This window comes from Pelecanus crispus, chromosome 1 (genome assembly GCF_030463565.1).
Source record: "Pelecanus crispus isolate bPelCri1 chromosome 1, bPelCri1.pri, whole genome shotgun sequence".
Lineage (NCBI taxonomy): Eukaryota > Metazoa > Chordata > Aves > Pelecaniformes > Pelecanidae > Pelecanus > Pelecanus crispus.
Genome location: NC_134643.1, coordinates 105,123,658 through 105,141,980, shown reverse-complemented (window position 1 = coordinate 105,141,980; position 18,323 = coordinate 105,123,658). Strand labels below are relative to the sequence as shown.

Below are 18,323 nucleotides of genomic sequence, written 5' to 3'. Positions count from 1 at the left end.
TTCAAGCCGCAATGTTAGTGATATGGATCCACCTCTATGAAAACTCAGACGTTAAAAATAATATGTATTTTCCTGCTAAATTATTAGAGTTCTGTTGTTATGTTTTGCTGTAGAGTTAACTGCTTCAGTTACTATCAGTTCAACTCCCCAGGCAAGGGAAGGCAAGGAAAATGGAGAAAGATTTTTCAGTGTGGTTAAACTAAAAGCCTAAACTAGCTTATTCATGCCAGAAGTCTGATTCATTAGATAGTCTATCTCATAACCTCAAAAGCTGAAGTGTGTGTTTCCTACTGAGCAGCAGATAATGCAGCAGCAGATTCACTTCTATTTCCAAAAAGATTTAAAAGTTGCTTAGTTTTCATCAAATAAGGAGTAACGATAAAGTAAGAATTTGAATTACTCCTCTCTTCTTCCCCAAAATAGAAGTCCTCTCCACATGCCATATTCATCATTGTTCTAAATTCTGGACCCTACACCACAAATCTACCACAAAAATGGGCTTGGACTACAAATCACTGTATGTGGAAAAACACTATAGTGAAGAAGCTGAGAAAAGACTGTTAACTGTACCCATCTGAAGACAAATTAGAAACTTTAGGTTATGGTTAAGTCCTACATAAACTGTATTAAAAGGTGAAGCACACTGACACCACCTATCTGGTACATTTGTTCAGCATACCTACCATTTCCAATTCACTGCTACTTTTACTTTACTTTTGTGCAGAGGGAAGTAGCTCTAATCTCCAAAACTACTTTTCATGTATACAGATAACTACTAACATTGACAGTTGTTATACTTTGATTACAGTGAAACAAGAAAAAAAGATATTGGAGTTAACTCCCTGTGTTGCAAGAGGGGAAAAAAACCTGAAAAAAACCTGACAGAAAAACCATGAGAGACCGCCTCCAAGAGCTTAAACTGAGAGCTAAGGAACTACAGATAGCTGGAGAAAACAACGGTGTAACTGTACAAGAAGAGCAGGAGGAGTTCGAACAGCAGGCCATTATTTATGAAAAAGAGCCCATAACTGAAAGGCATTTGCATGAAATCCAGAAGCTTCAGAATGAAATTAATAATTTGGTGGAGGAAGTTCATAAATTCAGTCAACAACAAAAAAGCCTATTATCTTCAATGAGAAGATTCAGTGTTCTTAAAAAGGAATCTAACATAGCAAGAGAAATAAAAATTCAAGCAGAGCACATACGAACATGTTTGGATGAACTGTCAAAAACAGTGAAAAAAGCTGAAAATGAACATGGGCCATCACGTGCCACAGTAAGAATTCTTGCTTCCCAGCACGCTTTCTTATCCCAGCGTTACCTAAATGCTATGCTCTCATACAACGATGCTATAACTGCTAAGCAGGAGAAATGCAGAAGATTTATCATCCGGCAGCTTGAAGTAGCAGGTAAAGAGGTATCTGAGGAAGAAGTCAATGACATGCTCCAACAAGGAAAATGGGAGATTTTCAATGAAAATCTACTCACTGAAGTCAAAATTACCAAAGTCCAGCTTTCGGAGATTGAACAGAGACACAAAGAACTAGTCAATCTGGAGAACCAGATCAAAGACTTAACGGAACTTTTTATGCAGATATCAATTCTGGTGGAGGAGCAAGGGGAGATGATCAACAACATTGAAATCAGTATGAATAACACTCAAGAATACACTCAAGTATCTAAAGAAAAATTTAGGCTTGCAGTCAAGTATCGAAAGAGAAACCCTTGCAAAGCAGTATGCTGCTGGTGTTGTCCATGCTGCAAATGAGAAAATAAATTAATTGTTTGAAATACCAATGGTTCCTGTTTAGTAAACCGATCTTGTAAAGCAGTCTCTGGATCCCTCAATTGCTTCATTTTTCTTCCCATTTCCCCTTCCACACAGCTCTCAGGAAAAACTGCATCTGTTTTTCCAAACAGGCTTCGAAGAATGCAGAGAGATCTTGATCTCTCCCTGAATTTTATGGTTTTCACAGAAACACATGAACTAGAGAAAAGGATCAAAGGACACAAGTGACACTTTTTTTGTTCTTCCATTCATAACAAGCTAAAACAATGTGGCAACAAACCACCTGTGCTTTTGGAAAGCATCAAAAATATTGTTAATCTCAAAGACAGGATTTATAAGAACAGCTTAGTTACGTTTTATAACAATTAGTGGTTTTAATTGCCTTGTGTTTTTTTAGCACTCATATTTACTTGGTTCAAATTTTAATACTTTTTTCAGTAACAATCCAGAACCTGATGCCTAAACCAAAGAAGAAATCAGAAAACAGTTATCAAGAGTGTTTCAATACTGCCTCTATAGGAAAAGTTACTTAGAGGCTTTCTTACCTACTCAACATAATGAAATAATGCTCATGTTATATTAGGACAGCATGCACTGTCGTATGGAATGCAAACCAGACATTGGGTTATTTTAAGAACACAATTCTGTATTTCTTACAGATAGGTGTTGAGCTGATATTTTCTGAACACATTAATGATCACTAGCAGCAGAAGACCACGTCACCAAACCTACAGGGACATTTGTCAGCAGCCTGCTGAGAAGCCAAGTATTAATAAACTGACACAGAGATATTACATTATTCACCTACATAGGCAGACCCCTAGCAGGTAAGGATAGGGGAATATGATACTTTATTACACAGTGGCAAGACATGTTCTTACTGCTGCCTAGCCTATCTAAATATGCGTTTGCCTCTGCAGTCTCACTTTCGCTAGTACAAAAATGAAGGAAAAAAATATAATTAAAAATATAATAAGAAATAGAACTCCATCCTTATAAAAATCAACATAATCTAGAGCCAGAGAATGATTTAGGTTGGAAGGAACTTCTGGCAGATATCCAGACCAACCTCTTGCTCAAACTCTTGCTCAAATCAAGACAGGAATTTCCCTGGTTGCAGCTCTTGTCACCACTTCTCATCCTACCACCATGCCTCTGAGAAGTGCCTTGTCCTGTTACCTCCACACCTTACTAGTAGGCAGACGGAAGAGCTCTCCCTTAGTTTCTTCATCTTAAGTCCAAACAAATGCAGCTTTCTGACTCTCCTCATATGTCACACGTTCCAATACCTGAGCATTCTGGACTCACTATAGTATAATCAACATTTGTCTTTATGGACTTCTTCTAGTGGGAAGTCCAGAACCGGACACAGTATAGGACAAATTTATTTGTACCATTACAGGAGTGGTCAGAAGAACTAGTCGAGGGTTTCCAGAACTCTAAATGGTTCCATGAAATTGTAGTCACCTAGGATCCTCATGTAGGTATGCAAGACAGAGGCCTAAAGTAGTAAATATGAATGCCTTCCCTGAGTACCTGAAAACAGAGCAGCTAGCCATTGACTCAGCCTGTCCCTGAAGATAACTTAGATGTTCCTTATGAAACAGACAAATTAGCAAGACAGGAAGTATACCACTGCTTTATTTTGCAGCAGCAGTTACTTCTGCAGTGAAGAGAAGCAAGCAGATGCAGAGTGCTTTTGCTTTCCATAGTCCCAATGGTTGGCTTCTGCTCTGTACCCAACCCCCTTTGGAACTGAATGAGAAATAGTGCTCTAATGCAACTTAACAGAAAATAACAATGCAGCTGAGATAAAAAAAGTTGTTTCCAAAAAGAAAAGAGAAAACACCAAATCCAAACACCAAAACAGGAACGTACTTTATACTGTGCAAAGACACAATCAATACCACTGTATCTGGATACAGTCAGAGAAGTTGAGGGAAATTGCACTGCAATTCTGCAGACATTAAGTGAGCTAGATGTCTTTGATTTTTCTTCCACCAGATGTAATTAATCTACTATCAAAAGGGACTACCGAATTTTTTTCACATTGTGATATTTGTAAATAGTTGGATTCCTTCCATCCCAGCTTAAAATTGCAACTGAAATTAACTGTTATCAAGTACAATCAGAGGTCTGAACCCTAAAGTGAAAAAGATTGTTTACACAGTAGTGACAAAAAAAGAAATTAGATAATGACACTGCTAATACTATTCCACTAAATAATCCCCCTTAACTGTTACATATATGGAAGCTACCTTTACATTCCAAGGGCAGAGCAGAAACTAGCCAATAAGCAATACAGAGAAAAAAAACTGCTATGGCCAACATGCTCTTTCATGTATGTATGTATGTATGTATGTATATAAACGTATGTAATACACACAGAAATATGCACTACACAGAAACACCACCCCATCTTCTTTTCCTGTTTTTATGTTTAGAAAAACACAAAGCTACATAACAGATAACCCTTTCCTTCTCTCTTGGCCCCTTAAAAGGAAAGGCATTACAGTACTTCTGTGAAGGATTGTTGCAGCCAATGTTGACAGAAAACCAAAATACAACAAACACGAGTTGTTTACAGAGCATCCCCCATGCAGGAGTGTTCACACAAGCATCCTTATCTGAGAGAGAAATGTGTTCCTGGGCTAGCCCTTCCTCTTCACACAACAGATATGCTTCTTTGAAGTAAACATGGTCTTGTTAAACAAGAGCTGTACTTTAAATCCTGGAAGAAAACTCGAGTTTCACTAATACTCAGGAAGACAGCTACCTATCCATACACAAGTAAATAATTCAAGTAGTTTTCAGCTGTCTATTTGTTAGAAAATGGCAAAACAGAAACATACATAACATGCTGCAGAATAACTGAGAAGAGAGAAAACCAGAAAGACTTGTGGAAAGCTTTTTCTTAATGAGGTGCTATTAACTGAAAGTAATTAGTATCAACTACAACTTACATTGACATCATAAGAACTTGATATTGAGCATTCAAAATGATTAACAGCAGAAATTTTGCAGTAATCATTAAAATAACTTCCCAGTGTTTTTTTTTTTTTACTTACATAGTTATGCAGAAGAGCAAACAAATTAAAGCAGAGCTGCTAGTGTTCTAATAAGAAATGTGAAATATTCATAACTATGATCCCTCATCACCAAAATAACAGGTAGAAAGTAGCTTTTTACTAAAAAAAAATCTGCCCAGCAATCTCTCTGGTATAAAGTTATCAGCCATAGTACATGGACTTGTATTTCCTCTTGCATGTATTTCATGTCAAAGTAAAAAAACAAAAACCAAAAACAAACCAACAAACAGACAAACACAAAAATAACCCTAAACAAAACCAGTATTTGCCTGCATAAGTCTACGTGTTCCTTTCTGATAAAGGGAATGACAGGAAAAATTCTAAGAGAAGAAAATTTAAAATTGCATACCTATATGAGTCTTGAGGATGCTGGCAGAAGAATTGACCCAGGAACGTAAGAACTGCAAGAACTCTTACTTTCTACAACTCAGTTTCCCCATACATAACAGACTGATTAACTACTTAAGCACTTGAGTGTTAAACAAGGCCTACATAAGCAAAGCAAACATAAATTAAGTAGTAACACTGAACAGTAAAAAAAATGCCAAAGTTTAATGTCTTCAAGTAAATTGTGCTAAGAGTCAGTAACAGCCAGGAACATCAGAACTTTAGGAAAACTGTCTTAAAATGATACTGTGATACTTCCATGGGCGGTGATATAAGATGCCACAGTACCAATTCAATTTGAAGCAAGTATCACACTGAACAATATCAGAACTCTTAGATTCCCATATTACTGTAATATAGAGTGTCTTGTACCGGTCTTATGCCCACATTGCACAATCAGCTTATTCTTTTTCCAGGCTATTGGGCCTCCACTTCTCCCTGAATAGTACTCAGGCTTGCTATCCGTTCCTTTATCAGGGAGGATGAGGAGCAAGAGTTTTCTTTCCCTTTACTTTTCTTCTGTCAGCAGTGTAACTTCTTACCCCTGGCAAAACGCAGAGCTGCCACATGCACAGGCGTACTGTCAGATTAGGGCATGCCATAGTACAATAGATGGGATGGAAGAAAAGATGACAAAAGGAAGAGTGGGCCAGTGACTCCAGCTCTACTTTGCTCTGTAATGAAGATTGCATGTCAAACTCTTTAGTAATGGATCCTGTTCTTCATTGTGAAATGAGACCTATCCACCCATGATAATTCATGGCAGTATCTTGCTAGCACTACTCACAGTATAAAGTTGATTATGAACAAAAGACATCTAAGAAGACATGCAGTGACATAAATTGACATTAATTGCCAGTGGTTTTATAAAGGACTGTTGCTTGTTTTGGCAGATGTAAAACAAAATAGGGAAGATATGGTGGGGAAATGTTCTGTTATTCAAATAAATAATAGAAATAGTGTATGTAGTGACATACACAGTATGTCTCATTGTGGTGACAGCACCCAAAGAACAACAAAAAAAAGGGGGTGAGAGGGGAGGGAGTGAATGACTAAATCTCTCAGTGTAGACAAACAACATAATTACTGTGCTGTTCAAACTGGCAGGGGGGAAGTTTAATTTGTCTATTTTCATTAAGGACTGTGTGTCAAAGACTCCCAAGCCTTTCCTGGTGACCATTAAGTGTATCACTGTTGAAGTCTGTTGCTATTCTTGGGGTTTTTTGGTTTCGGGGGTTTTTTTATGTGTGTTCTTTTTTGTTTTTTGGGGGGAGGTCGTTTGTTTTGTTTCTTTGGTTGTTTTTTTTTTTTAAAACTCCAACTCCACATCAGCAAATGAGAAGCTCTTGAAACTGAATGAATCTACAGAGCACTGAAGGAATATATGGAGCAGTGGACAAACCTGCCATCGCCTAACAGCAAACAACTGGAGAATACTTTTATTTAAATGTTACTATCAGAGATGTTTCGACTGTACTGAATCAGACCCCATAGTTATAAACAACGTTATCTTTTTACAGGAAGAAACATACCATTATCTAAATTAGGATATGTTGTTTTCTTTTTTAAATCTTTAAAGATAAAAAGGAGATACATTTAGATAAAGGAACTTCATGATTCAGCATGTATTTTACCCATTACATCACATCAAAATTTGCTTACCTGAGTAGAAAAAGTTTTTTACCCGCTATTTTTTTAGACCATTTTTGCAAGGACAGTTCTCTCCTACAATAAGCGTACCGCTGACCTATATTAAATTCATACAGGTAGAAGAGAGCGGCCCAAACTAGTTTTGATTCATTCACTTCACCTATTCTCAAAGGCAACAGACAACTGAGTACTTCGCTTCTTGCACCACAACCAAACACAGCATGCACTTCCCCAGCCAGGGAGGAAGTGCTGAATGGAGGAAGGGAAGAGAAGGAAAAAGAGGGTAAGACTTCAGGAACTAGTGAGAGAGGTCAGAGTATGTAAGAAAAGGTGAGTATATTAGGGAATGTGTTTATTCATTAGTACAGAGCTATACAAATTCTATTTTATTTCCTCTCGGAATTATCATTGAGCAACCAATTTTCTAAAAGCATTCATCAACAGCACTCTTCTTAATCCAAATCCTAATGTTCTGAACAGCAGGAACTCTACAAGTAAAACAGGATGAAAGTTCTAGTAAGCATTAATTTACCTAACAGGGAATGCAATTTCTGTTTCAAGTTTTTCTTTTATATATGCTGAGGAAGTTCATGGTATAAAGGAAGATTAGGAAGAGAACTTTGGCAGATCAGAATTCTTGTTCAGAGGCAAATTCCTGCCTCCTTACCACTGCTACCACTCCAGTATCACTTCTTTCCAAGTTTTATTAACTAATAAGGAAAATATTACAGAGCACAGCCACAAACATGATATTGATAACCTGATAACTGGAATGTTCCTTTACAAATACACGAATTTAATTGTCCGATGAGCAATGGTTTATTTGAAAGGTCCATCTTAGCTACCAGTCATGAAGATTTTATTTTTCCCTGATCCAAATGACAAAATTAGTTTTGTCCAGATAGATGAAAGCCCATAAATGCAAAAGAAAAAGGTAATTCTGTCTTTTTTATTATTATCTACCAGAAGTACACAGAGAAAAGAAGGGAAAAAAAAGAAAAAAGGCAAAAAAAAAAAAGGCAAAAAGGGCAAAAAAGGGGGCAAAAAAAAAAAAAGGCAAAACAAAAAAAGGCATAACAAGCAGGTTATTTCAAAGTCAAGCAGATGCTAGGTACACACAATGATACACCTGATACTGCATATACAGCAACTTCTGCTGCTGCCTTCAAAATCCAGAATGGACTTGCATCCAATCTTACAGCATAGTTATATGTACTTTATTGTACAAGATACTGCATATAGCACAAGTTAGGGTAAATAACATTAGACTAAAATTCAGTGCTGACTGTTGAAATTTTGGTACATTGGTTCAATCTATGCTTAAAAAGAAACATGAATATCCAGTATCAACATTTTAGTTGTTTCATTCTGATCAAGTCACCAATACCTCTTTCATCATTCTTCAGCAGACACACACTTCGAAGTTATAGCTCACTCCTTTCCTTTCGTTTACAGTTTAGTTTCTTTTATTAGTTTTTAAGATTATAATTGGTAATTAATAAAACATTAATGAATAAGCACTTTTTATTTAAGCATACAAATAAAATAGTAGAGAAATCTGTGTACCTACAGACAGCAAAGAGCAAACAGATTACACCTGTTTTTCTGCTTCTTGTTTCTTTCAAGTGCTGGAAGAACAAAGCAGTAGTCCTGACCAGAGACACACTTGTGCAGTGTGCAAATCACAGAGGAGGAATCTCTGTCCTCTGGCATGAAATTGTAACAGTATTCTATGAAAAGAAAAATAGATTGTGCTCTGCACTGCAAGAGCATGGGAGAGAAGGGAATTACTTAAAGTAAACTTCAACTTGCCTGGATTCAATACTCAGAGGTCACTGTATTGTTTTCAGTAAATACTGGCCTTCACACATACATGCATAGACTAAAATGCACTAATGAGAAACTTAGCAAGATATCAGGGAACTTATTGCTACATGGATACCAAGTATCTCACTATTAAACAAACAAACACAACCAACAAAAAACTACCGAAAGCCGAACATCCTTAGAAGACAAAAATATTAGAAAAGGCTAACTTTCACCACAAATTTGGCAATCTGCTCTTTCCTTTATTCTGCTCTTGATACATTTTCAGTTTTCAGTTTTAGGGACTTAAGGGAAGAAAAGTTTATGCCACAGAACTCTTATTTGGCAAGTATGAGTGACAGGGATTTGTATCTCCAACCAAAGGCATCTTCAGGGAAGGGAAGGTGCATGGGACCAGTTTAATCTCACTTGCTAAGCACTCAGTTTCCATACCACAAACACTAGTGCTTGCTGACCAAGCCTTACTGCTTCAGAACTTGCAGGCTTCACAATATAAGAAGTGCTTCAAATACTGGAACAAATTCTACAGTTTACAGGATTTGAACATGCCAAGTGTAGCATAGCTATGCCAGTGAACACAGACACCAAAGAGAAAGCAAAGACAATACAGGAAAGAATTCATAACTCGAAAAGCAGGCTCGTATAGGGAGCATAAACCAAAGAACTACTGGATCCCTCCACAGAACTGGGACACTGCAGGAGCAAATTCTGTTCTCAGGCTTGAGGCTCAATCAATTAGAAGGCAATAACATCAACAAACTTAGTTTAGTCACCATTAGACTCAGTTAATACACTCTGCCTTCTGATTAGCTACTGACAGATTGAAAAGCAAGATCAAGTCCCAGGGAAGTAAGTGGGCTCTTTCAAGGTAGAGCCAGCCACCCAAATAAACTCTATTATGGGATTAGGGCGTAGAGATTTCTATGAAAAAACCCCTGAAACTGTATTTATTTAGAAACACTACACAGTTGTCAACTGTTACGGTTGCATTTTCAGAACAGATTTGAGTTAAACTAGCTGCATTAAGTTGGTTTTATTGCCTTCCCTGTACTAATAACATTCAGATAGCAATGGAAGTTAAAATGTAATCTATTTTTCAATATATACACTATCAGCTTGCTGGACTACACTCCACTAGATCAAAACAGATTAGCCAGTTTCACCCTCAAACCACCAGAGCATCACTACTTCTTGAAGTCAGAGGCCTGTCCTCTTAGCTTTACAGATTCTTTATAATATCACAGAAATGTTGTGTAATTACTGCATTATGGATGTCTTATGCCCACCAGACATAAAGAGATTGTTCTGATAAACCATTTTAAACTTCCATAGTTTATTTCACCTAACTTCAAAAGGGTGTTGGTCCTCAAAGACCTTCTGTGTGGCTGAATTTAATAAAATGTTATTTCCAGTATTTAACAAAACCTAGTTTTTAAGCAGAGAAGTTTGTGAATCTATCTGTTCTGTGAAAGAATGTCTCTAGACCTTTTGAAACTGTAACTTTTTTTTTTTATTAAAACACATGCATGGAAACAAAAGCACATGCCAAATACTGTTAAAGTAAGCCTTCTTTAATGAGATTTTGCTGACCATGTATCAGCAGCACCACCATGTGTTAAGTAAACAAGACATTTATTGCTGAGACATTACTGGTACTGCAGAATATAATCAGCCATTTACAATTTAAGTAATTGATGTAAGCCTAAATAGTAACACTATTTTTACACCACGTTGCCATGCCAAACTTGCAAAGCCTTTAACCTATCATACCATTTTGAGTAATATTAGAATTTTAAAAAGTTTTAAAAAAAAGACAACTTACTATTTTTTCACTGCTAATGAAATAGAAGAGAAATAAATATCACTGAGAAGGACTAAATAAGATCTAATGTCAGGTGCAGTGAATGGATTCCATATATCACCATGTACAACTCAAGAGGGGAAGAAAGGGGCAAGAAAGGGGCAAGAAAGGAAGAAAAGATTTTGTTGACTAGTATGACACTAAGATTGGCATAAATAAATACTTCAGAAATTGTAATATTGCTTAGTGCTAAAGTTACAGTAGTATTAGTCTACTTTATACTTATGTTTATACTATGGATAAATACTTCTTTAGAAAGTGTATTGAAGGTCAAAATTTCAGATTATTAGGAGAACATTTATTAACATTACTTACACTAACACGGGTTTTCCTGATATCTTAGGGCTGTTTAAAACTTCTATCATGGCTTGCTTTGTTTCTTCCATTCTTGCAACGTCACTGGAATCCACAACAAATATTACACCATAGGACTCAGCATAGTAATTTCTCCAGATATTTCGAATTCGTTTTCCACCTCCTAAATCAAAGATGGTGACTTCAAAACGTCCCTGTTTAAGGTCAATCTTGGAAAACCCAACTGTTGGAGCCACATCTTCAGGAGACTCTGTCAGAATTCAAAGAAAAAAGCCTTCACTAAAAAGTGTCCTTAGTTATTTAAAGAGGATTTTACATTGCGATTTGTGTAGCAAAATTCATATTTTAAAAACATGGAGCAAACCCTCCCTGTTAAGTGACACCATATTGCTAACCACATATTTTTTACATGAAGATTTTCCCTCTCCTCAGGTAATTTCAAATTAACACACTAGTCTCTCAACCAGTTACTTGACATTAATTTAGATAGGAGCACCGGGGGGGCGGGGAGGGAAAAACCCCAAAAGAGCCAAAAATCTTTTAATATTTAACACCACAGTTAAATTGCAGTGGTGTTCAGTGTACTGCAGTTTTTACTTTCCCCCTCACCACCAATGCTCCCATCTGAACAGTTATACAGCATTTGCATGCTATTAATCCAAGTTTGAGAAGGAAAACAAACAAAACCGTTAATGCATTATGACCTGGGAAGCCTTGTGCTCTGCCAAATTTATTCTTTACCCCTCATGGTTGCCAAAACAGCTTCAAAAGTTCAAACCAAGGGCTGAGATGAAGTGACCGAAACCATGTTCTTCTGAGATGTAAGCTACTTGATTCCCTTTATTCAAGAGCAGGTTTTGGCCTTTATTTTTATTTTCTGATTTTTAGTTTGCCATGCAATATGCTAAAAAACTATAGTTTTATGTTTAATATTTTTGCTTGCTGTCTCCCTTTCCAGAGGGCAAAGAAAGCCTGTACTTGCCTCACACCACTAAGCTGTCTCTGCAGGGGTGAGTATACTGGATCTCTGCAACTATTTTACGTAGCTTGGTAGCACAAGGCAGGAGAAAGAGATGTAAAATTCATGTCGTTGAGAGGAAGAAATGAAGGCATGGTCAAAATCACTGAGCTCTGAAGAGCAGTGCAGAAGCTAAATCACCACCAGCCTTCTGCTACCACATTCCTTTTTTGAGTGAATCTTTCACGTACAGCTGAGATGGGGACTCAGAACAGACCCCTTGGCCAGAGCAGTGTAAGCCAAGACTCCAGCAACAGAAGGGTTCGGGACCTCCATTTGTGAAAAACTACAGCTTCAAAACTCGATGACTTTATTTTGATGAATGTTTTGCACTGTGAGCCGTTATGTATGTGCTCTTACAAGAGAGAACAATGGGAACGTGAGGGTTGGTTAAGGGTTAAAGTTATTGATGGTGCTGAATGTAAGGGGATGTTGCTGAAACATCTGTTTCTATTGTACAGTGAGATCTCCAATAATAAGCAGTCTTCAATGTAAAATCAGGGTCTGCCATATAAGCTGCAGATCCATTTTGGCAAATACGACTTCGGTGACCATGCTGATTTGCCTACGTTTAAGAGTCCTAAGAACTGAAATGTACTTAGTTTCTGCTAAAACCCAGCAATCATAACTGCAGTCTCCTCCTACAGGCTGTATGGCTGGTGTACAGCCAAAAATAGTGGTTTTTTCAACCCTGAAGACTAACTGAAGGTTCTAATCTCTGCAAGCTCTGTTAAGGAAAAAACAATTGCTTTCTAAAGCAAGCACTATTCAAGACCTGGGAAACAGTCACATAAATCAGAACTATCTTTTCCTGGAGATCCCTTTAGGAATACCCATCTTTATCCCATCTTTTTGCACAAAAAAATGACTTTCAGAAATAACTGTCACAGCTGATAAAGGCATTAAAGTTGATTTTGAAACAGAATGAAAGGATAAATAACAAAGCACTCATGTTTTCAGGGCAAAGATTCAGGCATATAAATGAGAGAATATTCATAACTTCATTCACACTTTAGCAAGTCTGTGAACTTACATAACACACGTAAACAGAAAGTCAAGGTGGAGTCTCCAAAGTCTGCCAAACCACTACTAAGTACTCTCTTGTTACTACACAAGATGAAAGTTATTTAGAAAAACAATCCCACAAGGTGGGAGGGGACACACAGAGAATTTTTGTTTTTATAAGGACAAGTTTTACCTCAAATTATATCCTGCCTGCATGTGTCATTGGATGGTGCAAAGTACCCTCCAAAATCAAGTGGTCTCTTACTGAAGTAAGTGCCTAGAAAATTGCTAGTGCTTTTCTGGTGATAAATAGTGATATAAAATATGTATCACTAGAACCATCCTTTATGTTATATACATACACATGCAATTTCCTTCTTTTGAACCTTTTCCTCATTATACATACTTACAACACTAATTTTTATATACAGTTTACTGATGTATGCGTGTTACTGGATGGTCACCTGAAAGCAACTTCAGCACATGCACACAAGAAAGAAAAAAAAAAAATCAGGTCCGTTGATTTCTCTAATGTATACAAAGACATGAAACACATCATTAACCAGAATAGTTTGTATCATTGCCTTAATTCAAAGTAATTATTAATCAGAATGTGGTCTACAGCCTTCAGAGTTTTTGTCCTACACTTTCTTTCACTTAAAGCAACTGATGGAGACAGACAGCTTGCTCATAATTACAATATTCCTTCAGCTATTTATTGAACTACCAAAAAAACCTTCCTCTAGTCCAAAAATACACTATGACGATCATGAAATTTAAACAAGAACCCAGAACAGATGTATTGGGTTTGCATGGCAAGGTTTGGGGGGGGGAGGGGGGCTCTGATCCCATGAGAAGCCCACACCGGAGCAGGTTTGCTGGCAGGACTTGTGACCCCACAGGGGACCCACGCTGGAGCAGTTCGTGAAGAACTGCACCCCGTGGGAAGGACCCACATTGGAGAAGTTCATGGAGGACTGTCTCCCGTGGGAGGGAACCCACGCTGGAGCAGGAGAAGAGTGTGAGGAGTCCTCCCCTGAGGAGGAAGGAGCGGCAGAGACAACGTGTGATGAACTGACCCCAACCCCCATTCCCCGTCCCCCTGCGCCGCTCAGGGGGAGGAGGTAGAGAAATCGGGAGCGATGTTGAGCCCGGGAAGAAGGGAGGGGTGGGAGGAAAGTGTTTTAAGATTTAGTTTTTATTTCTCATTTTCCTACTCTGACTTGACTGGTAATAAATTAAACTGATTTCCCCAAGTCGAGGCTGTTTTGCCCGTGAAGGTAATTGCTGTGTTATCTCCCTGTCCTTATCTTGATCCACAAGCTTTTCGTTATATTTTTTCTCTTCCCAGTCCAGTTGAGAAGGGGAGTGATAGACCTGGTTTGGTGAACACCTGGCACCCAGCCAGGGTCAACCCTCCACAACATATTTTGTTGCAATTTAGCATTTTGCACAGTTAACAATAGTGGTCAACTCGGGGCACATAAGCGCCAAAGTACTCTGAACATTTGGTCTTAGTGTTTCCAAGATAATTAAACACCTCTACGGACTGATTTTTTTGTGTCTCAGTGGACTAAGGGCTCTAATGCTGCATGGTGCAACGTCTTATGAGGCAGCTCTCTCCATACTATCTACCTTGCCTCTACACCATACCATCACCTTTGAAAAATATGTAGCAGAATAGTAGCAACTTTTTTGAACTACCACTGAGCTTAATACAATGTTGATTGCAGTGGCCAGCAAGCAAATGCAGACTTTGCTCTGCTACTTCTGAGCATACAGTACACATGACTGGGAGCACCTACTTTTTAAGGTCACCCTAGCATGACTTGCCAGATATCAAACATCAGGATCTTTATGTTTCAAAGGTAAGACCCCTTAAGTTTTCTCTCATCTACAGGTCTTCACACCATGGGGCCTGTGACATGCTCACTTTGGCAACCACATTTGTACCACTTTTGGTGGTACAATCACCAAAATTTTCCTTCAGCAATATGGGAAGGAGAGATAAACTAAGGGGTGAAGAAATATATTTAGATTAAAATGATGGAAAATCAGTAATTATACTCTCTCTTTCAATGCTGATGATAAACAAATTAATTGCTTACCTCCTTGAATTCCTCGGACTGTAGCAGTTTTACCAGCATTATCAAGACCCACCATTATTAGTGTCACCTTCCTCCATAAGGAAGAAAAAAAAAAAAAAGGAAAGATATTTCAAATCTTTTCTTTCCGCTAGCTAGACATCACTTACTTTTGTTAAGTTTTTTAATACATGTATAGCAAATTTACCATAAAGTAGTAGAAAGAATAGGTATCAAAATACCAAGTAGCAGGTATCGTTACAATTGTGTATCTCATGTTCAATATGTCAAACCATCTGATTAGACAGAACAGCAGAACAAGGTAGGAAATGAGAAGTCTAATAGTGTACTTTAAGTTTCACATGAGACAATGATTTTGCTTTCGACTTGTATTTGCCTACTGAAATTCAATTTCACAGTACTGCAAATTTTATCCTTTGTTTTTTTTTGGTGTGGCCATGGTCTCTTTAACAATTTCTGTAATTTCTTTTCCACTCCCCTGTATTTTTACTGTCTCTCTGCCTCAAAGTTGTGCCTATACTAGAAATTTATTTCTGTCTCAACCGGTGCATCTGAACAACACTATACAGTATACAACACTTGTGTAGACAACATCAGATGCTGTCAATAAGTGGCACTGGTACTCATCGTGCCTTTGTTTCAAGCAGGAGCAATCTAGACTGCAAATGTGCAAACCAGTGGTGTTGAGTATTTACAATATATTAGCAAACTGGTATACAGGTTAGAATTTATACCAGGATAGGATTTTAAGCAAAGCAATAGGAAAAACCTATCTATGTGTACATCTCAACTGTTCCTCCTATTCACAAAGACTCAGAGGAGTCAAAGGAATTTTCTCAATTTTATGCCCCTTTTAAGTGAAGGAATACTAAAAACATTGTTATTTCCAGTTTTAAAACTATTATAGCATCATATATGAAGTATAATTTATGCAAGTTCTTTCAGAAGAGCCAAAAAGCTCTGAGAAAATAACCTAAAAATGAACAGTAGGATCAGAGTAAATTGTAGTTTAACTGTAAGCTAAAATCAGAACAGCCATGAACATTTCTTCTCCCAAGTAGTTAGCGATAGGACGAGAGGAAATGGGCTCAAGCTGCACCAGGGGAGGTTTACGTTGGATATTAGGAAAAATTTCTTCACGGAAAGGGTAGTCAAGCATTGGAACAGGCTGCCCAGAGAGGTGGTGGAGTCACCATCCCTGGAAGTGTTTAAAAAACGGGTAGACGTGGCACTTCGGGACACGGTTTAGTCTAGTCTACCCTTAATTGGTTTAGTGTAGGTTAATGGTTGGACTGGATGATCTTAAAGGTCTTTTCCAACCTAAACGATTCTATGATTCCATGATTTATAAACTCACAATTGTCTATAATACATTGGTGGTGTCAGAAAGCTATTCAATCCAATATAGTTCTTTGAACAGCAGCACCTTCTGTAAAACTAAAACTATGTAGCACTGAAGAAAAAAGCAAACCCTCCTGCATGAATATGAAGTATAAATAAGTGTGGTGTACCCTTTATTTCCCTTCATCATAGTTTGTAAATAGTTTGAAACAAACTATGCACTATCTGTGCACCTCTGCTAATTGGAGGGAAAAGGATGCAGGATGTCAAAGTAAAAGTAACAGAAACAAAGGAGAACAGTAGAATTCCATAAGCAAGAACGGATCACCAGACTACCCAGAAAATGCAGTATTAAGATACTTAGATAACAGTAAGAAAACGAGTATTACACTGGGGCTACAGTCTTCTCTTGACAACGAAGTGTTTTAACACATTACACTTCAGAATCTCAAAATGCAGAAACTAAATCAACATGACAAAGACCAAATAAACTTTACATAAACATTCTAGCATCACTCCGTAATGCTCAACTTGAAGAAAGAGTATGCAAAGGACAATATTTTGAACTTTATACTTTCTTGGAGTCAGAAACAAAGTACCTGAGTTAGAGATGATTAACACTTCATTTTTAAGTTCAGAAGATGTATTGATTCTCTCTTGGAGAAAAAAATGATGGATTTTTGTCTTGGAATTAAAAAATATGAAACAATGTTATATAGCAAATAAAGTAAAACATAGGTGAGAGGACACAAAATACAGTTTGGGAAGGTCAGCACAAAAATGTAAAATACTTTCACATGTTTACCTGACAGGTTCCTGCCACCGTTTTAACCAGCTGCAGCAATTTGCCATTAGACTGAACATCCCTCTTCACTAGCCATCCAGAGCCACGAAAGCTACAGAAACATTGTGGACAGGCCAGAACAACCCAAGAAAACTGGGAGAGAGACTGCAGAGGCCCAAATGTTGTCTTGTCACTGCTAGCAAGGGGGGAGAGAAAAAAAAAAAAAAAGAAACACATAGTTACCCCTTATGTATAACCAAGGCAAGCCATTTCCCTAGCAGCAGCCTGTCTATTCAGAGTGTGTCATATTCAGTCAGCCCCATGACGTCAAAACATCATGTCTTTCACTTTTCCATCTTCTCACACTTCATCTGCCCCCATTTTACATATCTGGGCAGCAACGACACAGTAGTCATAGAAAAATAAAAATGCAAGACCACTGCACATAAGGAAACCTGCAAGTTAGAGCAGCAAGACACATCAAGCTATGAAATTCCAGTGCTTGCCTCGCTAACATCCCACAGCTCTGCTGATTGACAGAAAATAAGGACCAATTTCAAGCATGAGTAAGTCTTGTAAGAACATAACAGGATAGGACATTAAAAGCAAACAAAGAATGTCCTACCTGTTAAGTATATTCATTTAACTGTCAATTTCTTTTACACAAAAAGATCCCACAACAAGGAAACTGGGTTCTCTAGTGAGCACTTTCAGGAACTGGAAGCTTAATATCCTGTAATTGTCACTAAATTAAATAGAAGTATCAAGTACTTCCATCATTTTACAATCCTGCTTTCTACTCTTCAAGCAGGAGAAAGAAACAGAGAATATTCCTCTTTCTGACGTTGCTCTGTGGAACAAACAATGGAGAGTAACTGTGTGATCATGTGCATGTTTATTTCTTTGTATGCACACTTAGCTGTGAAACGGTAAAGCTTACACAAACCATGCAGCCAAGCGCACAAAGATGCAAAAGCTTTAAAACTCCCTTAGTTATTCAGCTACAATAATCCTACTGCGAACAACAGTAGTTGTTCAGGTAAAGGCCTTTCACCAGCAAGCTTTGGGCAATTTTATTTTATGAGTTTATGGATTTACAACCTCCCTGGTAGCATGATGTACCGAGTCTGGCTGCCATTCTCTTCACAGCAG

General features: G+C 37.7%; 2 protein-coding genes across 4 annotated transcripts in view; one reads left to right on the top strand and one right to left on the bottom strand.

Moving 5' to 3' along the window:
• The window catches only part of ARL13B (ARF like GTPase 13B), a 51,931-nt gene extending 34,654 nt beyond the window's left edge, over positions 1-17,277 (bottom strand). For 2 of the 3 annotated variants that reach the window (XM_075710498.1, XM_075710505.1), the window contains exons 1-3: positions 17,193-17,277; positions 15,050-15,120; positions 10,919-11,168 (exon numbers count right to left, since the gene is read on the bottom strand). In XM_075710498.1, the coding sequence (XP_075566613.1) occupies positions 10,919-11,168; positions 15,050-15,120; positions 17,193-17,251 (380 nt within the window). In that variant the 5' untranslated portion in view covers positions 17,252-17,277. Of the gene's footprint in view, positions 1-10,918; positions 11,169-15,049; positions 15,121-16,986; positions 17,022-17,192 lie in introns of those variants that run through there. The other variant, XM_075710510.1, reaches the window with a different exon arrangement.
• Positions 893-1,768, top strand: STX19 (syntaxin 19). Its single transcript, XM_009480948.2, has one exon. The coding sequence runs from the start codon at positions 893-895 to the stop codon at positions 1,766-1,768; it is 876 nt and encodes a 291-aa protein (XP_009479223.1).
• Positions 17,278-18,323: the final 1,046 nt, after the last annotated feature.

What these genes read in the sequence shown, in the direction of transcription:
- STX19 (XM_009480948.2), top strand. Translation starts at nt 893, where the DNA reads ATGAGAGACCGCCTCCAAGAGCTTAAACTGAGAGCTAAGGAACTACAG.